General features: G+C 37.0%; 1 protein-coding gene across 1 annotated transcript; it reads left to right on the forward strand.

The window, feature by feature from the left end:
* Window positions 1-2,545: 2,545 nt before the first annotated feature.
* LOC139738879 (cadherin EGF LAG seven-pass G-type receptor 3-like) lies at window positions 2,546-18,871 on the forward strand. Its single transcript, XM_071649507.1, has 12 exons — window positions 2,546-2,654; window positions 6,879-6,989; window positions 8,394-8,503; window positions 9,077-9,179; window positions 12,295-12,387; window positions 12,736-12,860; window positions 13,242-13,308; window positions 14,204-14,295; window positions 15,276-15,402; window positions 15,855-15,896; window positions 16,532-17,008; window positions 17,440-18,871. Exons 2-12 carry the CDS (start codon window positions 6,897-6,899, stop codon window positions 17,602-17,604), a joined length of 1,494 nt encoding a protein of 497 aa, XP_071505608.1. The 5' UTR covers window positions 2,546-2,654; window positions 6,879-6,896; the 3' UTR covers window positions 17,605-18,871.
* Window positions 18,872-26,224: the final 7,353 nt, after the last annotated feature.

Genomic DNA, 26,224 nt, shown 5'->3' on the forward strand with positions numbered 1-26,224 from the left:
AACATGTATATAAAGTGTCAGTCCACTGAAGAGAAACAAAGTGCTCTGTTTTGCCTCGTCTTGTCAGCTGGCGGCACAGGCCGGCATCATCAGATCATTATGTTCTTAAACACTTGAAAACAGAGTGGCCAGAAAGGTCAGGACAAGATTGCTTCTAAAAGTCTTCGATTTTTATTTCGTTTGATAGATCGGCTCTACAAGCTGTATTCCATCTTTTATCATCCTTTTTATGTGTGTGTGTTTTTTTAAGATTCAAGATGACCGACTCTAGAGGCTGAGAAATTGACTTTATTTGCAGGCAATTAATCGAAATGTCAACCTCGTTTCATGAAGTGCTCTGTGTCGGCATTTTGTCTCCTGTGTTTAAGTTTTAAAATGTGATGTACGTGGAAACACTGGTTGTGATAAAAAGACTGCGGCTCAGCTTATACCCTTCCTTCAGAGCATTGCAGATGGATACAACGAAGCTACCCTTATTCTAGACATCACATTTGCATGTCTTCAAGTTTTTCAGTTCAGTTCAGTTTCATTTTCCATCCAAAAAACAGTAGAACAATGTACAAAGCATGCATTACCCCATCACAGTGTTTTATTAGTTCAAAAAAAATGAAGCAATGCGAATCGTAAAGTATACAATAAGAATAACTAAGAACATCAATGCATATCTTGAAAGACTGACAGAAAGTAAGTATGGAAAAAGAGCGGTCTTTTCTCTGACAATTTGGTTGTCACCTCCTTTAATCCTTTTGTTTAGGGCTGCATTGGATTTTTTTTAAATCTATTTCTTCATTTTTTAGTGTTGCTTCGGAGCAAAATCATTAATTTGCCTACCCGAGGCGGTCTTTGATTTGCATTATAACTCTTGAAAACAGCATCTGACCAAAATAATAATAGGAGAATAGAAGAACAAAGACAAAGCAAAAACAAAAGACACAAATTCTCTGGCAAGGACGTATGTGACGTGTTAGCTGTTTTGAATAGAATCCTGCGAAACGGTATCGAGAATTTTCAATGGCCAAAAGACGTTGTGTCATTTTTCATGTCTTGACTGTTAGTCAATGGAAAGCTAAGGCGAATACTCTTTGTGTTTTGATTAGTCTGATTATTATTAGCTCACTCACGAAGAAGTAGGGCATAATAGAACGGATTTACTTGGCTACGTCACAGTTGTTATGGCTACCTATCGCAAGAACGAAAATATTTTCATGTGATTCCATATTGTAACATGCTGCTGGAAAGAATGCTGGAAGTAGTTCCATAAGATCACTTCCAAGGCATGCACCTAGACCCCGATTCCCTTGTGTACATTATTTCTGGTCAGGTCTCCCATAATATATCAATACTGTATACTTCATTGTGAGAAAGACACCAGTGGGTATATTTGTACACGTTGTGTGAATTGAAGTGTTTATCACCGCTTTGTTTTTGGACATCTCAATCATTTCAAGAGCAGTTTTCAGTTTTTAGAATTGTATGTTCATTCATATTTCATAAAAGGTTTCCCATTATCTCACAAAAAAAGTTGGAGACCTGAGCCCAATCTCCACCGAAACTATACCATCCCTTTAACTTTACATTGTTGATCAGACTTTACTCCTGATTCCATTTTATGTTATGATCGAGAAGGCTAAAGTTAATTGACGTGTATACACTTGCCGTCACGTCCAAATAAGCAGTGGAGTTGAATACAGAAGGTCAATTTGTGAGCACACATCATGACTATGTTGCTTTGCAGGCATCATTCTCCGACCTGAAGCAATTTCTACACTTGTTCACGGGTCGTTGAATATGATACGGTGAAGGTGTCACGTCCTAACTATAGAACCTGTGGCAGGATAAAAGTGTGATATGCATGGACTATGTACGGCTAAACCCGTCGTTTACCTTGGCTGGGCGTCTTATCTATCAAATGTATACTACAGGCAACGAATGATTTAACGCAGTAGGTATCTGTATGCAGAAACCTTTGTGAATTCGATATTAGTTTCGAGAACTGTCCAAACTAGATATCTATCAGATTTCAGGGTATGGGTTACGATAATCGTTGATGAAAATGTCTCTTGCTTCTTTGTCAATGGAAAAAAAGACGAAGATGTAGTGCATTTTTGTCAGAGTAAGACATCTATTGTCTAAAAAGCATGCATGACGGGAAAAACACAACATGATCAAATTTGAAATACGTTATTACTATTTAAAAGGTTGTTGTATATTAACAGATTTTCATATGTTTCTGCTAATCATATACAACTATCCCTTCTGGTAACCCCCTCTCCGTGTATACAATTTGAACATGGTCTTTGCCCGTTCGTCATCATCACAATGCATGTAGCTCCCACGCAGAATACTTTACTAGCAAAGGAGAAACTGCAGAGTATCAAACTGTAAAGTGAAATCATATACAATATTATAATCTTGTCACACATAATACTTTGACTATGACTTTCCGTTCTATTTTGTCACTTCAGATCATCATGGAATCATTGATATCGTGAGCTTCTTTGAGTCTTCATCGATTTTTACTTGATCACCGTTGTCGGTGTCGTCATTTCGACATGGCTTGAGGGTCGCATTTCCTAACGACTTCGGAAGGATTCATCTATCTTCACATTACACCAAGTCTCTTCACACTCTGTCATGAGTTTTCCATCCCAGCTGTAAGTAGGATAAGCCGACATCGATTTAAATGAACTTTCGGGATATTGAGAAAGTGGCAGCAGCCTTCAGAAGTAGACAAAAACTCACGAATATATCGGAAAGTTGCACTTTGTTCAATGCTAGATAATCCTACATATAACACCGCTCAACAGTGTTTAATTGATTGTGATTATAACCTCTGTCATTTACCAAATCTTTCAGGTATACTGGAACTTTCTAAGTATTATTAAGATCAACATGCGTTTGTAAGCATTGTTTTCGCTCTTTAGCCAAAGCACTGAATTGGAGTCTTGTGTATATGGATAATGCATTTTTTCGCTCTTGTTTTAGACCATTTACTAAATTTACACATCAGATTTGATTTGAACAATGTTTGTAAATTGGGTCAGCAACTGTTGTTGTCGTTGGTCTTGTTGTTGTTGTTGTTGTTGTTTTTCTCCTGAATATTTTTACACACCAATTCGTTTTAAGCTTTCATATGTACAGAAATACCACCACAAATTCATAAAGTACTCTCTTGAACAGGAGTAGCTACTAGTATATCGTATGACTCTTTTATTCTACATTAGGACGAACACATCACAGGTAAAATGCTTACAGGTGGTGATGAGTAAATCTAACGACCAAAAACACCCCCCCAAAAAAAAAAAAAAATAAAAAAAAAATAAAGAAAAGAAAAGAAAAGAAAAGAAAAGAAAATAAAATAAGATAAAACAAATAAAACAAATTCCTTCTTCCATTTGATACATTACATTTCAACACAGGGGAAATCCGACCTTTCCCTCCATGAACGATGAAGATAGTAAAGGTGCTCAGTGTTCCCAGTGATAAAACTTTGCATCATGCATTTTCCGTAATGTATGTTAGTAGGCTTGCTAAGGGTGAAAAAAGGGGTGATCGCTGCATTTTATAGTACAAATGTCCTATTTGGCACACGTACATGTTCCTCGGTACAATTGGAATTTTTCCATCTAAAGAAACAATCTGTATTTATGCAAATAAGCCTTAATTTGCATAATTTATGCAAACATACATATAAAAATTGTTAAAAATATATTTGCATCCAGCAGAAATACCCAATTTGGTAGAAGTATTCTATAGAGTATGTGGAAACAATTCCTGCAAAAATTGATTTCATACCTATGAAAATGAACATACAATTTGCATAATTATGGGAGTTATTCAAATTGATTTGTAAACAATGAAACCCCCCTCAAATCTCTTCTTAGATAGATATGAAACAAAATGAGAAAAGAATTGGAATTATTGAACCATCATTACCAGCTAATTTACATAATTACTAAAGAAAGTAAAGTAAAAACAGTATTTCTAAAGTTTATCTTACAGTATAAGAACTGCATTTTATGATAAAAACTACCAAAGTAGTATGCATATCCTTTAGTCAAAAGGAAATGGTTTGTAATACCAAAACATTCTTTCTCGTTTGTAATATCAAAACACTATTTCTCTATGCAACTACCACCTAATTAGCGTATTGTGCATATCAATACCCGAATGTACCAGAAGTCAACGGTCAAGGTCGACTTGTTTCAGTTTACTCCAGACTGGATTAAGCAAATTTCACCAAACTTGGTCCAAGGATGACGTATGATGGGGCAATCATATAAATTAAGCAGTTTTTAAGTAAAATCGGCACGAGGTCAAAGGTCAAAAAGTTCAAGGTCAATGCTAAAATTTCATTATTTCCCCCATATCTATGCAATGCCTGAAGGTATTTTCTTGAAACTTAGTGACTGCAAACATGTACTATATATACATACCAAAATAAGATTCTTCAGAGAGTTTCAGGTCAAGAGGTCAGAGGTCGAAGGTCAGGTGAAAATATTAAAATTTCACTGTTGTCTCTGTATCTCGCAAATGGTTCAAGGTGTCTTCATGGAACTTGGTACTGGCAGGGATTTTCTAAGGAATTTAGGAGTCATTTGTCAAAGGTCAAGGGTCAAATATCGAGGTCAATTAGGCCCTCAAAATTTCACTATTTCCCTCATATTTTTGCAATGCTTGTAGGATTTTTCTTGAAACTTAATATATACATGTATTACCGGTATTATGGAGATCCTCTGGGAAATTTCCTGCCAAAAAGTCAAAGCTCTGATGAAACTGCTAAATTTCAATTTTTCTTCCATATCTTGAATGTGAATCAAGGTAACATGAAACTTAGTGCATATTTGTGCATGTTCTACCTGACAGTGATACCCTTGTTGATTATCGAAAAAAAAGTTAAGCCCTCCCCTCTCAAGTGTTTTTGTTCCTCTTGATAAGCAGGAAAGGACATGAAATTCAGTGACATGGTAAAGTCATCACCGTCATTGCATTTAATGTATGGGTCTCCTGAAAGTTAGTTTTGATGTACACATGTATAACCTATGGCATTCTTACCTTTTACATTTTAACCGGTGTATTTATTTATTTTAACCTCTGATATCTTTACACAAAACCAGTAAACATAATTTTTTTTTTTGGGAAAAAGCTTCAAGATCATGTAGGTCATAATCATCTATACAGGTATTAGCTGGTATATGGTGGAATATAACATTCTTTGGACCGCCAGGGAGTTACATTATCCCAAGGGAAAACAATCACAACCAGGGAGAATATGATATTTACGATCCTCGTAAACAGTAGCATGTGACGATCTGTTGACAAATCACATCCTAGTAATTGTAAAGGCCATCTAATATAATCTTTTATGGCTATGAACATATTATTTCTGCTTTGATATATTGTTGAAATTAATTGATTTTAAGTCAGAGACTAAGATTATCTGACTTAAAGTATAACATCTCCTATATTGTTCACATGACAATTTTTGCATGAATTATTGCCTTATCAAAATGTTACTTTGTATAAATTTCCTAGCATAGTTTCCATGCCATAGCAGCTCATAGTATACTGAAGGAAATTTTTTTTTTTCAGAAACAGACTTTGTTTCTAACTCAAGCTTGTAAGATCTTAATGTGTGCAGATACCCTTAATCCACATAATCCACTTAATTTACACAAGTTTATACAGTAATCAGTTTGACATAAAAAGCCCCTTATTCGCTTGGGTGCCTACTAAACACAGTGAAAATCAGAATTCACACTTTCACTATGGTGGTGTTTTTTGTAATGATTTCTAACCATGACCTTAGTTGTGTACTGTTTGCAAGGGAAAAACAATCATTTTGTAGCAATTGTTCCAATTTGCATCTGTTTCTATGCAGGCCCTACTGTTATATTAGCATAATCATATTTAAAGGGTGTCACTATCGATTGCTATTTTTCCCACCCTGCAAAGCATTTATGCAATGAGGGAAAATTGATAGTAAAATTATTTCAAAGATCAATATGAAATTTCACGTCTTGTATATACTTATTAGCATAATTCATGCATAAAACACCTAAGTTGATTAAATAACATGGAAACAACATAAGCAACTGAAAAGTGTTGTTGTGAGAATATTGTCTTATTCTATTAGCTTTTTGGATATTAAGTTCAAAGCGATTTAAGACATTGTCACGTAATTGCTTTTTGTTTGTTCTGATTATCTATGTATAGATTTTGATATGCATATTATGCAAATAACAGGTTGTTTGCATAGAAACAGTTTGTCTCTTTAGATGAATCATTTGGTTTTGACCCAAGGAACATCCATCCAAGGTTCAAACTTTGTACTAAGATCCAGTGCTTCATAGATTAGAAATTCTTTCAAAAATGCAAATTTTTGCACAATTACTTGCATAATTATTTTATGTTTATCTACATAGGTATGAAATAAATTTTTGCAGGAACGTTTCCACTTCCTCTATAGAATACTTCTACCAAATTAGGTATTTCTGCTGGGTGCACATATATTTTTTAATAATTTTTATATGTATTTCTGCATAAATTATGCAAATTGAGGCTTATTTGCATAGATACAGATTGTCTCTTTAGATGAAAATTTTCGTTTGCCCTAGGAAACATCTGTGCCAAGTAGGACATTTGTACTAAAAATGCAGCGTTTACCCCCTTAGCAAGTCTACTATGTAGAATAATGAGTATCAAATCAATATCTCATTTCTGAAATATTGTTGAACATAAAGGGGTCTTTATTCTGCTGAATTGTACGTAAAAATCTTACTTACACTTATTTCTACCCCTAGGGCTGACGTGGATGTATAATTGATATCGATATTATCAGTAGGGCTATATTTGATTATATTTCCCTTTTGTTACAGTTCGTGGAGCTCAGGCGAATGTATATCACAGTTGACTACGTGTTTTGGAATTCTTCTAATCTGACCACCGTTGAGACAGTCACCATGACTGACACGACTACCCTAGTAACGGTAAGACGGGTTTCCCTCATCCCTTCTTATGGTTTAGTCTCTGTGATAGACAAATGGTCCTTTAAACACAGACTACGAAATCGTTGCAAAGGACGACAACATTTGTTTATCTCCACACTTTGCAGAACCTTTAGTATGCTTCACTTAAACATCAAAAGCATGATTATGTCCAAGTTTCTTTTCCCCCGCCCTCACGATGGCAAATTAAATCAAATTCCGACGGCAGCCATACTGTTTGTTCAAAAGCAGCATAATGACATGGTCAACCTCTATGTGTACAGTACACCCTTTAAAACGAATGAACGGAGACATGTCAAGACTCAAGTAGGGGTCGGTGTATTGAACGGGATGGCTCTTGCGCGGTCACGCAGTACGTGTTATCCGTCTGCGTGACTATGAGTATTAACAAATAAATTAATTTAGAATATGGCAGCCTTTTTTAAAACAGAACTTGCTAGTTGAATCATATTGTCTGGCGATAAAGATAAGGGGGTAATCATTCATTCTATGCTTGATATCCTGCAATCATTGTCAAGCAAACATCATTACAAACAAAAGACAAAATCCTGAAAGAACTCTAATGACATTTATAAGGCCTTAAAAATCGATGGTGAAATGTCAGGTTTAGATAACACAATACTGCTTTATATAAGCCCTGTATCGAGATGAGCGTATAGTTCCAGTTGAGATTTATGATCTTTATTCAATGAGGGGTGAATGATGGCATGTCAGTCAAGTAAACATTTTCGTTTTCTTTTGTTTCTCTTTTTTACTTTAATGTTGTTTTTTATTCATAATGCCTAAGATGAATACATGACTTTTACAACTGTAAATCGATACTTCATTCTGTTTGTTGTTGTTGTTGTTGTTGTTGTTGTTGCAATTTTCCATTTCTGCACGAACCGGATATGCAAATGCCAAATACTCCAATCTTCATTCAAACTTGTTCTCCCTCTCCCTTTCTCTCTCTCTTTCTCTCTTTCTCTCTCTCTCTCTCTCCTTCACCTTTGATAAGCTTATCAGGTGGTAAAGTGCGCTGCTACAAATGAAAGATTTCTTAAGTTTTGCAATTAAGTATTTTTACAAGGGGACTACAAACTACAAGTTCTGCTTTTTAGCAGTCCTTTCCATTTTAAACAACTGTCTTTTTTTTATTTGTCATGAAATTTACAACATTATATCTCTGTGCACAGTTTTGTGTGTTCTTCTTCACATTGTCGTGTTATTATGTGTATTCACATATTCTGTTGGAAATGAATTAAACAAAACGAAACAAAACGAGAACGGCAGCGTAATTTCACTGACAAGAAACTGATCGTCACCAGCCCAACGCATTGTTATCGTTAATGAGTGTTTGAGGAATTTTGAAAAGTGAATGCACCTGTTTCCCCATTCAATCAGCAGACCACATCGCCTCTCATCCCGACCAATCTACCGGACGAGGTGGTGGCAGCATTGGTCATTTCCATCATCCTCATATTCTCAACCCTCATCATGCTGATCTATGCCAATCGGTTAGTAGTCATGGTGGTGGTGTAATCTTTGAAAACAGTTTGAATAGCCATTTTACAGGTGATAAGAAGAAAATTGCAAGGGATAAGATCGCTCTGGTACACTGATTTATTACTAAGTAAAGTATCCCATGATTAAAGATGAACTCTAACTTAGCTCTTACGAATAAGTATAAAGTAAGACATGAAGAATTTAAAGCACGCAAATGCATTACTAATACATTTCCCACATCGCATTATTTCACAGCAGTATATAAGGTGGACATAAGCGTGTTCGGTGAAAAATTTGTAGAATATTTTGCATATATAACTTGATGAAAGCAATAGATTTGTATAAATGGCAAATATTAAGCTTTATCAGGCATTTGATGTGGTGTAACTCCTGTCGAGTTATTTAAAGATATCGAAGAAATGATAACCATGAGTCGGAGTGCAAAAGGAAAGGAAATAATATTGATATATTATCAGAGTATACCGCGAATTTAATTTAGTTAGTTTTTACACCATGCGATATCATTATAATCCTTTCATTTAAGTGTTTTGCTCTTATTTTCATCCCCATTTTCTTCATCAAAGGAAATTCGAATCGGACCGCGCCATCACAGTCTGTTGCTTCCTGCTTACCATGAGCGCCCAACATATCACCCTGGTTAGCGGTCTCTACGCCACAGCCAACCTGGTGAGAGACCATCTTTTCCGTCGCGTGTAGTGACTTTGAATATTCATACTTATTAACCGGCGCGTTATTCCACGCAACCACTATTTTGGAATTTCCTGGGGTTTATTGAATACATGCAGTTGGAGTGCAAGCGGGTTGAAACCATAATGCTGCATAGGTTGAGTGGACTCATTGTCTTCCTATGTTGTCGAATGTACAGTGGTCCCTCCCTTCCAGCGCCCCTACAATGCCCTAGAGAAATACCGATGTGTAGATATAATTTACTCGTCACATTCAGGTGATTAGCGGAAAACCGAGCTGATTAGCGGATAATACCAACACACTTACCAAATTCCATGCACGTGTTAACAAAAACCAAGTACGCAATGAATTTCATGTCCGCTTATTATACTAAGTATATCTTCGTTTGACTGAGCAACGCATTCATGACACATTCTTGAACAACCGCATTTTACTGCAAAATGGTTCTACACATTCATTCATTTACGTATTCATTCATATAGGCTAGTTATCAAATTTATTTGTTTGTTCGTTTGTTTATTTATTTATTCATTTGACTTCTTTATTTCATCCTGCAGGGTGACCACTAAATATTTATTGATTATGAGGCGACAATCCATATAAGTTTTCATTGTAGCCACATGAACAGTAATAACTGTAGCCATATGGATAGTAATAATAGTGATGGTGATTATGATCTACCGTTCTCCTGGTTACTTAAACCTAGCAAACCAAACTTTCAGGACAGACATAAGATGGCCTCCAGAGGTGTATACCTCTGAAGAATGTGTTTGTTTGTTTGCTCGATTCCTTTGGGGAACCCCCCTCCCCCCCCCCCAAAAAAAAAACAAAACAAAACAAAACAAACAAACAAACAACAACAACAACAACAACAAAAGAGTTCTTGAGTAAATTGAAGAGGCTTTTATCTGTAGGCTTGTGTAATCCTATGTGCGTGTACGGGTGTGCGCGTATGTACCTGTGTGCGTTCGCTGGTGTGTGTGTATGTGTGTGTGTGTGTGCGCTTTATATTCGATATTAATCTTCATTTATTAGTCCTATGTCTTTACCGCAGTTGCCTGATTACAAAATAATTAGCGTCGAAAGCACGTAGTCGCTCTGGTAGTTATCACAATTTATCGTAGTCAATAGATTTTCTGCCTACGACCCGCCCAGCAAACCTGAATGGTTCGAAATTGAAGGTCATCAAGAAGAACATAAGCGCAGCTGAATTGAGATTTGCAGTTGAATACGTGTAAGGTTTTAGTCACAATCGGTTGAGCTCGAGATATAAAACAGTCTTCTCTGATAGTCTTTCCTGGTTCCTTAACACATGTCATTGCTATCTGTTGTTCTGAAGACCAAAGTCATCTCCCAAATGACCTTAAAAAATCTTGTGATTTTAACCTTTAATTCGACTGAACTCTCCTTGAAAGACAAAACATTATAGCTATTACTCTTGAATACTGGCGTAAAGATAGAGGAATGGCCAGGTAGCTATAGGCGTCGGCCATCCTGAGTCATTATTTTCTCATAGCATTGGAGAGTCGATTACAGTATAGGCCTTGTCACAGATTGTTAATGCTAGTAATCTGCTTTTACACCAATGAGCACTCAAATGATAATGGTCACGTGATAGTGTAACGAGCCTCTCAAAGTTATTTCTTACTCAAAGGCATTGTGAAGGCTGGAATAAGTGTAATTTTCTTAGCGTAATTGCAAAGCCATGTCTCATCTGATAAAGGTAAGCGTTTTCTCAAATGAATGAGATTCTCACGTGTTGTTTTAATTGCAACTGATTGACAAATATTGCCCTACATCGACGTAAATATCGGTGTTCAAGAGGTCGTAGGTTCAAATCCTGCCCGAGAATGTACTAGTGTTCACATGATTTTTTTTTAAATCGTGGCTACACTATTACACAATGATTAATTCGGTGCCTATTTCCGTCGATGTGACGGGGTAATTTGTCGATGTATCTTTCTATTTTTATCTTCACAATTTCATCTCTTTTTATTACCTCTTTATTTGTACTCTTTTCAAGTGTGTTAAATCTCACCTTTCAGTTGTCTACTTCTTTCCCTCTCATCACTGTTCTGTGGTTCTTTTTTTCGTCTAGCATTAAATCCTTCTATAACCCTCAGTGAATCAATGGATTTTATACATTATTCAATGTTTGTGAGTGCGACGGTTTCGAATATTACATGAGCGTGCAAGTTTAACAGTTCTATTCAATGACAGAGTGGGCAGGGTACAGCTGATTCTTCTGAATGTCATGTGACCCACATTCATTCAATCAGATGGCCAGGATCTATGTTGTTAAACATCCTATATTCAACCCACTCTTCCATCATCTTGTGACCCAAAGGTTATTCACACAATATAATGTTAAAGTTAAAGTAATGCTGAAAAAGAAAAGAAAATAATATCTTATAAACAAGATGCAACTTTGCCAGCACAAATGACATCAAACTGCAGTAGAAGGTATACTGAAGGAAAGCTTTTGTGCAAGGTCTTGGTGCTAATCATATCTCACAATACAATGCAATATAATTGTGTTTTTCCAAATTCGTGTATTTATCAGAGGCAAATCACTTCATGTGTTCTTGAAACCATGCATACTCTTTGTGAAAAATGGCATGGCAAGGCAGAGAGAGACAGAGAGAGGATGGAGAGGGGTAGTGGACGTGCAGGGAGACATATTTTTTAGTTAGTTCAAGCCGACCACATATACAAAAAAAAAAAATGGAAATGACACGTGAACATGCAGAGTGACCTCCTGTTAACAAAGTTATAGTTACGACGATTCACTCAGTGGTACCTATGACACAAGTCACGAGGGTAAGTGTAGATGCACTTGTGGAAGAATGAATGTCCCTGCTGGCAGTCAACACCGACATCTTTTAATGTTCTATCTCTGTGCTGAATCCGGATGATCTCTCCATGCGTTTTGTAAAGTGAACAGATTTGTTTCAAGGAGGCCTGCCTTCTTGGTTGTACAGTATGGACACTGTAAGGCCAATGTACGTAGGCCTTATGTTCAGTTCCTTTCATTTCAAGTGTTTTAACCTGAAATCTAAGTCCTGTTCCTTTGTCGTTTTTCTTCCTTCCACAGGCTGTCTGTCGAGCTGTGGCTTTGATGATTCATTTCTTCGAGTTATCAGAAGCATTCTGGACTTTGGGCATGATCGTCCAGATAGTACTCAAGGTAAATCAATGATCCTAGACGCCCGATCGTTGTTAGTTTTTTAATGAATTCCTTATATTATTGCTACATCCGAACGGCAGAGAGATTTGTCACTGTGGCTGTTTTGTTTGGCTTTGTTTTTGTCTGTTCATTACTCCTGAGAATTGGTCTCGTCTCTGATAGTAAAATATCACAGTATTGTGCGAAGTACTGCGTTGCTTGTTTGATTTCTCAATATCTTTCAAAGTCAAAAGGAACATACATGAGGAATATCATTTCAGAATTTGGAATATCACTTGCGATATCTGTATGCCTGGCATTCCTTTGATGTTATCATTCACTCCCTACTCCGCGTGTTTCATGGACCAGGCTACGTACAAGACCCCAGACATTGGAAGCACATCTCAGTACTGCGCATTAGGTTGGATCACCCCTCTCTTCGTGGTAGCCAGCACAGCCGGTCTTAATCTCAACAAATACGGCAACGACACCTAGTACGTAATATCCGGTTTATTTTCCGCTTCTTGCTTTGTAAGCCATCAGTTCACTACTTCATCCGGCTACTAATTTATAGTTGGCTAATTGACTGAGTAAAAAGGTTGATCGCATCTATTCTTATGTCTCCCCCATCCACCATTAACACCACCATCATAGCCGGTGTAAGCATTTAAGATAAGAAGAAAAAAAAAAACTTCTCCAACTTATAGAAAAGGAGTTGCTATATGAACGCCGTTGAGTTTGGAATATTCATAATTTATCGATTATTCGGCCATCATTTCTATCCTGTGCTATATTACATCGATGAATGGAATTTCCACATTCTGATGTAATGAACATTGTTGTTTTCTACTCTTGCTCAATCTCCCATTTTATAGCTGCTTTCTTCCGGTTGAGGAAGACATCATTTTTGCCTTCCTCGTTCCTGGTTTGCTCATCATAGCGGTAAGCCCTTCTTGTGATCTTGTTATTATTTTTGTTGTGTGTGTGTGTGTGTGTGTGTGTGTGTGTGTGTGTGTGTGTGTTTTGGGGGGAGGGTGGGTATAACGCTGCTGATTTTTGTTACCCTGTCGAAAAAGAACAAAATTGATGATATAGTCCAGTGTAGCATGAACATTTGAAAGTTGAATTTCATAAATGTAACAATCATGACATATCCCTACTTCAGCATCTTTTATAACCCTATACGTCGCTGCATCTATACCTAGTTGTATCTGCTTATGGGGCTTATATAGTCCTGGGGCAGTGGATTAAAATATTCGACCTAAACCCTTTGACAGAACTGAAAGTATTTGTTCAAATACAAGAGTGAATAAGAGAATGATTTGCCTTACATTAGGTATATCTGAGGAACATATTTATTAACAAATCTTGTGGGACGATTTGCATACAACTATTTTTTTTTACTGTGAGAGATATAAGACATTACAAACGTTTGCCCACATATTTAGAGAAACGTGTAACGCTAGTGGCGGTCGTTTACAGTTCATAATGGAATGCGAGGTAATGCATTTCGGGATGTGAACGATTAAAGCCCTGTCAAGCATAATATCGGGCATTAGAAACGATAACGCGTTATCGGGGGTTTTATTCATTAAGAATAGTGTACTTATTCATATTTTTTCCTTCGTACATCTATCTATTTATTTACCTGTCTATTTACTTACTTCAGTACTTTGTCCCCAAGCTGTTTTCTGTTATTATCACAAGCATTTTGACGGCACACTGAGTTACTGATTCTGTCATTATGCCCATGATATTGTGCATATCACGTCCCTTTCTGCTGTGACTTTTTTGTGTGGATTTTCATTTTTGGAATTTCTATTTTAATTTCTTGCAGACCAATTATGTGTGTCTTTGCTACGTTCTCTACGAGTATGTAACGACGAAAAAGAGGGACAGGAAAAATCTTCCACAAGTTCTAAGTGTTGTGTAAGTAAAACCAGAACAAAAGGTATCGTCGGCAAAGTCATGTCATTATACATTCATCATTCACAATAAGCAAAATGAGACGTGCGTAAGACAGCATTAACACCATGCTCGGTATGGCAAATTATGAAACCCTAATGACACTGGATGGCAGTGATTTAGTACATTATACTAAATTGATCTTGGGCACTTTGCATACTGAATACAACTTCCCTCGTACTACTTAGTAAATACTTTCCATCATGCCCGCGCAAATGGTTTTAGAGATCGGATATCTTTCTAGCCGATGAAACGTAAAGCGTTTTACTCGGATGCTCCCATTTTGCCACTTTTAGTTATGCGCCATCTGTGGTCTGCGAGGGAAAATGAAATGCTCCATCAGCATTGACGCGCAGACATGATCGTGCAGCAAAATGCTGACATGGTCAAAAAAGGGAAAAAAAAACAAGTTTGTACTTTTATAGGAGCAATTTTCCTATTAGCAAGCATCATGCTCGAATTGAGGCAGACGTAGGCAAATTAAAACCTTGAATATGGTCGCAAACCTATCAATTTTTTAGCTCATGAAAGCAGTGTTACATGACGAATGACGGATCATCTATAAACCTCATGTCATCACGTATTACCCTGATTATTATACATCGTCACGCTATAAACATTTAGAGCATGCGAATGAAAATCAAATACTAGCTATTTCTATTTCTAACCACGTAACCAAGCCGCAATTTCATCTCCTCTGTACTCGCAAATTTAATAGGGCGATATCAATTGACAAATGCCGTATGGAGTTTTCTGGAAGTTGGGGAAACCTAGCAAAGAGCGCATTGAAATGTCTCAGGTACTGGTAATACCCGTGATTGTACACACAAAAAAGAGATAATAATAATGATAATAATAATGATAAATCTTGAAACATGGCCAATCATGCAAATGAATTTTGCGCTCTAATATTCTAACACTTGTACTTCTTCATATTTACACAGACCCAATGCAAGAGCATGCGCCGTAGTTTCGTTGTTTCTCATGCTGGACTGGGGTCTCTTCATACTCGCCCTCCGTATGAACTTAGGGGCAGTAAACGCCGTCTGGGCCTGTAATAAACTGGCCGAGGTAAGCTATGACTCTACAATGAAGACAACCCTAGACTCAATGATGAAAGTCACTGGGATTCGGATATGTATACTTAGTATTCTATGCAAGAATTAAATAATAATTGGAAATAACGTCACGAGAACTTAGTAGATTCCCATGCATCACGGATTAATTTGTAGACTTGTGAAACTTGTGAATGTAAAACTGTTGAACATAGCAATTTAAGTGCGTGTGGCCCTTTTGTCACTTTGATGTGTCCGTGTCAATCCGGTCCATACAGACCTGTGTCTGGCTCTTTCATTGTCTTTACTCAGTGAAGTCCGAGACGAGGATGATAATGTAACATACCTATCAATAATGGCATTGATTACATGCTCAATAAGCAAAATGTGCATGAAATATAAAATCTCTGAGGAAATTCATCAATTGTCATTGTTTAATTATCTACTACCTCTTACCTTTTTTTTCAGAGCATCTTCATTTTTCTTCTCTTTGGAGTCTTTAGCACGGAGGTAAGTCTTTATGTACGCACATTGCAGCAACCGCAACTTTGGCGAACAATGTGACTTGTTTCAGTAAAGGTACATGTACAAGTGTTGGTAAATCCATCATACAAACGACTCATATCTATCAGTGCTGTACCCTTATCGGGGTGGTCTACAGACACGAATAGCTATGTGAATTATATCACATGGTCAAATTACAGTATAATGTCCCTTATAATTATAAAGGATTATCATTGAGAACATGAATGACTGTCTTTCGGGAAACGAAGTCTAAACATGTTCTTCCCCCTTGAAAACAGTTTATTTATGAAAATTTTCTTTAAAGACAAAATGACCAACCCCGAATAAAAAAGAAAGAAATACTTAATTATCTTCGGATTTAATGAATTCATTGAATTTGTATCTAATGTTGTCCATTATCTAAAGAAATAGAATAAAATCAAATAAGGATAATGGATCTGGCTAGTCAACAAAATGCCATCGTTGATAAGAAGCATTTTTTAGTTTTAATTACTATTTCACTAATTTCTGTTTCGTTTTTGTCCGTACCTAGCTCATTTGTCAATTCATTTTACCTCTACTCATCAAACTCAAATGAAATTAGACGCTTCACTGCACATGTTCTGTGTTACTATTTCCAGGTTCAGTCGGAATACGAGCGACGAGTCGGACCCTGCTGCCCGTGGGTGCGAAAGAGTTCTCGAGCTGTCATGGATTCCCCCTCTCCCCGGCCGGGCTGGCGTGACGAAGTCTCTCAGATCAGCAACGCGGCAGAAAACAGCGTGATGGACAACGACAGCACAGTCATGATTTATTCGGGGCTCCACTCTGGTAATTCTGTGAACGCTGACTCAACGACCTCCCTGCGCGGACAGGGCTCAGCGAATTCACACATGCGTTCGCTGCTGAACAGTTCAAGTGGCAAGGCCGCGAGCATTTCGGGTTCTCTCGTGAACAATGGGAACGGGGATGCATTTAACAAAGCGGGCACCAGCGAACAAAATGGGAGACCGTCTTCGAGCAGGAGAACAAAGATTGACCCACAAAAGGCTAAGGACGCCCTCAATGATTCTACATCGTCAATAGCTTCCACAATGGCGTCCACATTGAATCTTAAGGTGATTTCTATGAATTTCTTTGTTTCTTCAAGAACATGTTCAAAATCGTCATTTCGTTTTACTTCTACTACTCTGAACACAAAGTGATTCTGCGAATATCAATGTTTTAAACTTATACCTGTTGAATGCTTAATTAGGTTTAGTCATTATAGTTATGTTCAAATAAAGTAAAATTGGATAATTTTCACATCAACAGTATAGATTATAGAATAGAAGCAAAACCAATCCCGAGCTCGGCCTCCTGCTATTTGATCCATTACTTTTAGCACGTATACATGTTCAAAGTACGAGTGCGTTCATTGCCTTGCGATTCTGATTCCTTGAAGATTAAACAGTTTTGAATGAAAAACAAACATAAATTCCTCCTCTTGAGGTGGTATATTAATGGTTTCCTCTCTGATTACTTCTTCAATATTTCGTAATATTTCTAGACCAAGCTGAAAGTATTCCCACTTCGGAAGTTGAATGATCAGGAGCACACACGCATTACGAACGCTGATCAGTCGGACTCACCAAATGACAGCGGGGATGGCAGCCCAGTCACAGCGCCAAAGAAGAGGGTCGGATGGGCAAAAATCATGGGCGGTAAGACGTGATCGCAGAGGATACACGAACACAATGAAAGCTACGGAACATTTGAGTCACGAACAATTCGCAGTTTTGTCTGCGCGCAGTGTTGGATTGAACTATTTCGCGTACTTCCTGTTGCCGTACATAAAAAGTATCTGAGAAGAATAGGCGTGTATGTGACGCGCTCTGAAACTATGTGTTCCTGCAGAAATGTTCGTGGCGAAGGACATCGTGTGGCGTTTCAAAACTCGAGTGATTTTCCTTCCCCAACCAGAACATATCGTTACAACATGTTCCGTGCGCACGATGGCAATTTCCGCGGCAGGTGTGGAACGTTAGAAAAAGGTACAGCATCAGTGAAGATGAGTGGTACAATGTATTTCATAGCCTCGTGTTTACCATGGTTTGCATGTGGAATTATTGACTATTTCACGGTTTCCCAAATTCGAAATATGTCAGGTTCTATTAAAAGAACGTACGATTAAATTCTTGTGGTGAAAAAAACGTAACTTATAGGTAATGCTACATTCTACCAAGCATCGTTCGTTACTGAATATGAAATTATCGCTTTTGATATAACTTCATGTATTTACATATTGAATTGGTTAGAGACTCTGCTCAAGCAAACGGAGAAGGAAAAATGAAAAACTTCATGTAAAGCTCGTTACTACATGCTACATACGCGGCATTTATAAAACTACAACGTTACAGACAAACCGTCTACTTATTGCATGTACATCGAGTAGAAGTGAAATTCATTTCTTTTGAGGGAGTATCCAGCCTGAAGATCAAAGTGTTTTACAATAATATAAAGAGCCCCTTGTAAAGAAGGAGCGCGGGAGTTGTGCCAAGCCGCCATATGGTTTGAAGCAAAGCAAAATGTTTTTTATCAGTAAAAAAGTGCCACCCTCTTAGATAACAGCTATTATAGTCTAATACTCCAGCAATTGTTTAGTTAATCACAATATACAATAAAGTCTTGTATTAAATCCTGAAAAATGTGTATGAGTCAACTAAAATTCCCTTTTCAAGAATTTCTTTATTTTTAGTAGGAGGGAATTGAAACATGAAAAGCATGCACCCCATTCGAAGAGCATGTTAGCTCTATAATCATGGAACTGTAGTGAGTAAATCAGAATTCTAATTAGATAGACCATAACCGCTGTATCGTTTAAAACGATTCTTACATCAACTTTGAATTGCAGTTATGATTCCTCGTATTGTCTTCATAATTTCTTATTTCTCTAGTGTGAAATATGCAGGTTTCTAAAAAATTAATTGAAATCATAAAGACTGGCGGAAATTGATTTCACTTCCTTTTAATAGACAAATGCGATCAAATGTGATTCATTTTAATTCCAAGTTGGTTTCTTAGTTTCATGTTTTGTTTATGAATTGTTTATATTACATTTTTTCACTAGACCTTCTTGGTTTATGAAGAAAGGTGATTAGATGACATTTTCTAAGTTTGTACTACTGGACGAGATTTATCTCTAGTTTACAGGTAACTACGCTCTCAATCCCCGAGAATTACGTACAAATTTGAAACATTTATTTTCTAAAAGGATAATAAATGAGAATGTCTTTCATTTGAATTTTACCATGTTTTATTCTGTACAGTCTGGTCTTGTATTCCAGCCCCTGGTGTCAGTTGAAGCTGTGCAGTCATTTGTTTAATTCAGATGCTTTTACGATCCTCTTTTGAACTTAGAAAACTGCATACATACAAACAAATTCTGCAAATGAGAATCAAAGCCTAAATCAGGACAAATGACACTCGCCTAGAGTGTGTATTATAAGTCAGTATAATGAATCGCAAGTTAACTGAAATTGCTCTTTGACGTACATACTAACTTGATATACCAATGATCAATATTTCTACTTCTTTTGTAAATTCGGATATCTTATTAATTCATGATTGGCAAATTTCAACAAAGTTGTATAAGAACAAGCTTTAATAAACCATACTTTTCAAGAAAAATATGTATTATGTACATAAGTCTTATGTGTTGTCTTCAGAGTGCCATCTTACAACCATCACTTGTAATAATATGTGTGGCAAGTTTAAGTGTTCCAAGATTCTCATTTTCCACTGAATCGTTGCCCTTTAAGTAGAACCGTAGTAGTTCTTTTTTTTTTAATTTGTTTCGTTGGTGTTTCTACTTGCTTGTGATCTGTCACAAGATACGTGTTGTTGCTGTTGTTTTTTTGTCCTTGTCAACTACTGTCGTACCCTCATCCTGTTTTTATTAAACAAGCAATGATTGGTGACAAATCTAATAATAATAACACAATGTATTTATTAGACGCTCAATACAAATGCTTTTAAGTACACACTACAAAATCGTTGACGCATAAATCCGCGTAGAGGAAACTTGATTTCCTTGGTTACTGGTGCATAATATACATACAGGTCTCGACATTTAACATAGGCGACGGCCTGGTGGCACGGGACCACTAAAATTGGTGCCAGGCCACCAAATTTATCCTTTTAATAGTGGCATACCAATCAGGCAACTATAAGATTCTAAACAGGCTGTTACTTTTGCTTTATTTCGGGCCTCTACATATCTTTTTCAAGCCATCAGAATTTCAGATCCGAAGATTTTAGTGGCTAGAAGCGGCCACCAGACAATAGTGTCGAGCCCTATGATAAATTATATACATATACATATATATATATATATATATATATATATATATATATATATATGTGTGTGTGTGTGTGTGTGTGTGTGTGTGTGTGTGTGTGTGTGTGTGTGTGTGTAGAAAAGATGACGGAGTAGAGTGGTAATGCATTTTGACAGTCCAACAGTGCTATTTATTCAGACCAAATTTTCGACGAATACATTCGCCTTCCTCAGGGTCGACAATGACAATTCTGACAATTCATGACAATAACAAGGACAGTTCGACCCTGAGGAAGACGAATGTATTCGTCGAAAATTTGATCTGAATAAATAATAGCACTGTTGGACTGTCAAAACGCATTACCAGTCTACTTCGTCATCTTTTCTATACTGGTACCAACACGCGGACTACAAGTATCATTATATATATATATATATATATATATATATATATATATATATATATATACATATATATATATGTGTGTGTGTGTGTGTGTGTGTGTGTGTGTATCATATGTATATATATATATATATTAATACATATATATACATATCAATATGATATTTGTAATATATATTTGAAATAAAATCATATGTGTGTATGTGTGTGTGTGTGTGTGTGAGCATGTTCCTTTCTCAAGCTGGTGACTTAATTTCTTCTTCTTCTTCTTCTCTGTCCATCTTGGGTATGAATCCGGGTAACTGTAACAAAATGCGTGATGATCAAGGATAGAAGAATAGATATCAACATTAAACGTGATGTCTGTAGCCCAGTTCTGTCTTGTGAGATCCTCAGCAAGGTTGTAAAAGTATACTAGTAATCAATTTGAGGAGAGAAAAACAAACCCGATAAAGAACAGATTTCAAGGTAAATAAGAGATTATAATAGAACAACCAGTTATGGAGCAATCGATACCGCATCTTTCTACAATTGCATTTTTCTCGCCTGTAAAGGGCGTCTTTCGATCTCGAGTTTGCCAATAAATAATTACAATGAAGCAAAATAGCACAAAGAAGGAAAAAGTAGAGGAAAACAGGGAAACAGAACATTTTCTTTTAAACAAGGAATCTATTCTTATCCACCATCTACAATAGCCACTTGTGCTCTTTGAAGTGTCCGAGATAAGAGAGCATTAATCAATTGTTGGTAGAGTGCACTCACAGGGCTGAGCGAATAAGGTTTGGGTTATTCTTCTTGAATGTTTTCAACAGGTTGCATAGCAACGGGTATTGACAAAAACGCTTATCTTATTGTAAGGCCTAATCTATACAATGTGTAAGGTGTTCAATAAGGTATGACACAAAAGTTTGACGAGCAAAGGAAATCCCAAGAGGCAATTCACGTGAGCACATTGTAGGCTTCTCCGTGACAAGATAGATCACAACATAACATACTCTGCAAATATTTTGTTGAACTTTTCTGTTATGAGTAAACTTGCTGTGTACATGAAATGATTAGGTTTTTATCTGTAATGAAAGACATGAAAATGTATGGCTATAAACATGTCGCCTTTGATTCCTGAAAACAGATTGACACAGGCTTTTATTTTGTAATTGAGTGCTATCCTGACTTAACCCTGACATAGCAGTTTGTATAGATTTCACGATTGGTCCTATATTATATCCGTGATTGGTCAGGAAAGCTCTCTCTTGTCTGCAGAGATATCCTCTTCACAAAAATCATGACATTTATATATATAGCACTATAGTGTATCATTAAAAGAAGTATCAACAATCTTCGGTTTTAATCCGGAGAAGTATGCTTCTAGGAATGCCTGCTTTATTTTGGAGATATGAAAGGACTATACCAAAGGCTGTTAAGATCGCTACATTCATGTATCGTCTTTATTTTTCAATCCAAGTTTTATGTTGTATTATTTTGTTATCAGAAAGGACTTTAAAAGAAACTAGTGTCTTAAGTCACATCTCTTTTATTCTTTTTATGAAACTTCAAATCTCAGTGGCTTTTCCTGTACCTTCTTTTTTATTCTTCTTCAAAAATTTTACCTCATCGCCTCAACGCGTTGGAGAACCTAAGGTTAGTTTATGAAACTAGACACTATAATATGATACTATGATTATCATGCCTGATCATTCATGATAACATACTTCCTTAAAAATATTCATAAACAAAGCTGACACAAATAGAGCTATACCTACATAGACTCTATGCCATCTCGGGGCGGTAATCCCTTGCGCAATTTTTCAATGTCGCGAAGATAGCCTGTGTCTGAGGCAAGAAGAAAAAAAAATGCAATCGCGTAACGGCGCCACTATAGTGTAATTTAATGCTTAAAATGTCTTCTATATCTCTTGAGCACCCGTCTCCTTCAGGCAAATAATGAAAGATAATGCAATAAAAAGGCTTCTCTTAGTGCCTGTAGTGTCAAACTCTACTCTGTATGCAGGCACTCATATTCTGCAACCAGTTGACATTTTGCTTGTGGCTAAATCCTTTCAGGGAATTACATAACTACGTGGTGTGAAAGGATTGTGAGAATAATAGGAGAACAAGTATCATAGTGCATTACACAAGAATGTCACACATAGTTGAAAATGCCGTAGACGTGCAGCGCTTATAATCGAGTGCCAAAAAGTTTAATTTCTTTAGTTGATATTCAGAAGCGATGCGTGCACTACAGGATAAAGGGAGAGAGGAAGCGAGACAGAGAAATGGAGAACGAGAGGGAGGGAGAGAGGGAGGGAGAGATACAGACAGATTGTAGAGAGGGGGAGATACAGGGAAAGAGGAAAGGAAAGGGAGAGAAAGAGAGGGAGAGGAAGAGGAAGTTAAAGGGAATTATTGAGGGAGAGAGACGGACAGACATGGAGAGAGGGGAGAAAGAGAGAGGGTGGGAGGGAGGGAGAGATAAAGAAAATGATATGGAGAGTTAGGTGACATAGGAAAGGAGAATCATGTAAGGTAAAATGTCATTCCTATGGCAGATTATAATATGCGGTTCATAACAATACACCTAAAAAGACTGCACAGTGGGAAAATCACGATAACTACATTAAAAGTAATTAATTTGGTCAATACTATGACAATAGCCTTTGTTAGTCGAAAGTATTCGCAGTGTTCAACAGACTTCGGAATAGAACGATCTTGGTCACAAACGATGATATTAACAACCCTCACTTACTTTGTACGTTGCAAATTGACTCCTACATAATCCCTTTTCTCTTTCTTTTTTAAACCCGCATCATGACATCAAAGTATTAAAGTAATAACTGGAATTGGAATGCACATTTCAGGCTTCTGTCTCGAGGTACACTTGTAGATAATCCTTCCAGTATTGCCTACCAACCATCATGGTTTATTATTACGTGGCTTACAAACCATACAAACGCCCAACAACAGTCATGTGAACCGGTCATGAAAGTATTCACTTTACAGTTAATGGGCAAAGAGGATTACAAATCAGCAGTGCGGATAACAAGTCCAAAAATCGATCACGGACAATCAAAATTAAATGGTCCTTCCCCTCCCCCCCCCCCCCCCGAACATAGCCACATCTCAACTCCCAAAGCATTTTAAGTCTTCACTCAAATGTAAGTCAAATATAATTCTTATTTCTTGATTTCTTCCCTCCTAATGATTGCATTTGCTGCCACTTGTCAAATCTTCGGTTGACTCAATAAATCATCATTTTACTTGGGGATTGTCATATCACATAGCGCTTCACGTGACATATTCCAAGTCGTTGTGAAGCGTTATTACACTTTTTGTATATCGCCTGAAGTAATGTTACCTCTAGTTGCCTTGTTATCTTTTTTATTATTCCTCTTTTCCTCTTCCCTTCCTCACATTCCCCATACTTCTTTCCCTCGTCAAATTCTTTTTCTACATCACTTCTTTTCCAGAAAGTTGACTTCTGGATGTAATTCATATCTTCAGCAAGTTTCACTGTTTTTCTCTTTCCATCTTCATAATCATTGATTGAAGTAGTAAAAGTAAAAGTGATTTTGTTTTTTTGTTGTTGTTTTTTTTCAAAATAGTGGCAACAGAGATGATCAGTCTCTTTTCAAGACACTTGCAATGTGTTTTTTTTTTTTTCTCAAATATTCAATGAAGTGTTTGCCACCATTCACTTTCAGTGACCGGTGACTTAAAGTAATCACCTATTTTCAACAACTTTTGTCCACTTACATGCTAATGGCATAGCTTATCGCCGAGGCCCGGGGGCATGTCTGCCCTCTCGTGACGGAATTACTCAGCTCTATGGCACTCACCGAGTATCTTGGATACTAGTATACAATACTCCCCGACCAAGTAAAAACAGCCTACAGGTGCGGGCAGCATTGTCGGTATTGCCTCAAGAAGTGTATTGGAATCTTAAGTTGCTTAAGGGTTACTCATCCATTAACGAGAGTCCATTTTCCCGGAAGGGGCGTTTGAAAGGCTTGACAGGAAATAATCTCCACTGGCTTATTCCTACATTCACAGCATGTTTATAAAATTCATCCACTTGAATTATACCTTACCTCTTCGATTTTTTTTTTCATCCAGATGCCAGAATGTTAACTTTTCAAGGCGAATTTGAATTTTCGTCTATTGTCAATTAGTCGACGGTCACCCCTAGGCTAGGATGGAAGAGGCTTACTATCCTCAGACAAAGTGGACATTGAGCGTCACTGTAATCCTTCAATCACAATAGGACAATAAAAATTGTCCGCGGGGCAGGAGCTCCAAGTCGTCAGAGTCTCTCTTTGTAAACTACACTTGCACACCTTGCCTACCATCTTGTATCTCTTGGTCTAAAAATATAATCGAACGCAAATCTCAACATCCAAACATCGTCTTCAAAACTAAGTTCAAGTCGGTCCAAAAATTAAAGCTTAGAATACTTTGAGACTGTACTGGTGTACAATGTGGATACTATAGCACAAGGAAAGGAGGAAACTCACGTGCGTCTACTTTCTTTCACAAGTGGGACGTCTTCGAATCCGGCGGCACGACAGTTGGTAAGTAAACACAAACTTGACCATAGTTGGGAATAGACTTGCTGTTTGTTTTACATGTAAACATAGCAATAATGACAGCATCTGTTCTGTTACAGTATTATAATATCATTTTCTTTTCTCTCTTTCTCTCTTCCTGTCTCTCCCTTTCGTTTCTTCTCCATTCCTCTATATCTATTTTTTCATAATAAGTCCGTATCTTTCATTTTGTTTGCCGTTGAATGAAGCCAGTAATGTTATATCAATGACGTAGATACACCATTCAGAAATGTACAAAGTTGTGTATAGAGTGTATGTAGGCCTGTATACAGCACATTGTGAAGACATTGCACTTTCAAAATGTTTCCAGAAATATCAAGCAAAAGGCTTACACATTCCCATGTACACTGTAAGATGTGCAAATTCCAGACTTTTGCTGCTACATGTACATGTAACTTGCTGCAGAACTTGCGTATCGCTATATATTATAACGTTGACCACAGTTTGATCTACTTTGACTAACTGTCATAGATATCAATGTACTGTTGAGATAAAGATATACAATATTGTAATTAGAGTTTTTGGATCTACACTATGTATGATTTGTGCACTTTTCGGTGTAATCTTTGAGTCCTTGCAGACTTCATTGACAAAAGAAATTATTATGATAAACATTCAAACACGGTCAGCTTCCATATTGCAGCTAGGACGCACAACTTCGTTGTTTGGGAATGAAAACTTGACAATGATGTATAATATCACTTTTATAATATGTCGAAACAAAACAGGTAACAGAAGATATCACTAAATCTTTCAAAGTGTACACACACTTAAAAGTGGGCGTCAAAATATCTCATTGTCTGTTTATGTATATGAAAACAGAAATCGCAGGACGTGTTCATCTCTCGTTATTATTTGAGCTCCGGCTGTCTCTGGCTCTGAGTATTTTTATGTCATATCTGCATATTTATTATGTTGTACGTGCCCTTTCACCACGTACATTGTACCTTTACAGGTATGTACTGTATATCATTATACATTGGCGGATCCAGATCGGGCGCAACCGGGTGAC

The sequence above is a fragment of the Diadema antillarum genome, unplaced genomic scaffold (genome assembly GCF_040938485.1).
Source record: "Diadema antillarum isolate AM-2024a unplaced genomic scaffold, OU_Dant_1.0 seq00000770_RagTag, whole genome shotgun sequence".
NCBI classification, from domain to species: domain Eukaryota; kingdom Metazoa; phylum Echinodermata; class Echinoidea; order Diadematoida; family Diadematidae; genus Diadema; species Diadema antillarum.

What these genes read in the sequence shown, in the direction of transcription:
- LOC139738879 (XM_071649507.1), top strand. Translation starts at nt 6,897, where the DNA reads ATGTATATCACAGTTGACTACGTGTTTTGGAATTCTTCTAATCTGACC. An exon ending in ACACGACTACCCTAGTAACG is followed by an intron (nt 6,990 to 8,393) that starts GTAAGACGGGTT and finishes TTCAATCAGCAG; the next exon opens with ACCACATCGCCTCTCATCCC. An exon ending in CTGGTTTGCTCATCATAGCG is followed by an intron (nt 13,309 to 14,203) that starts GTAAGCCCTTCT and finishes AATTTCTTGCAG; the next exon opens with ACCAATTATGTGTGTCTTTG.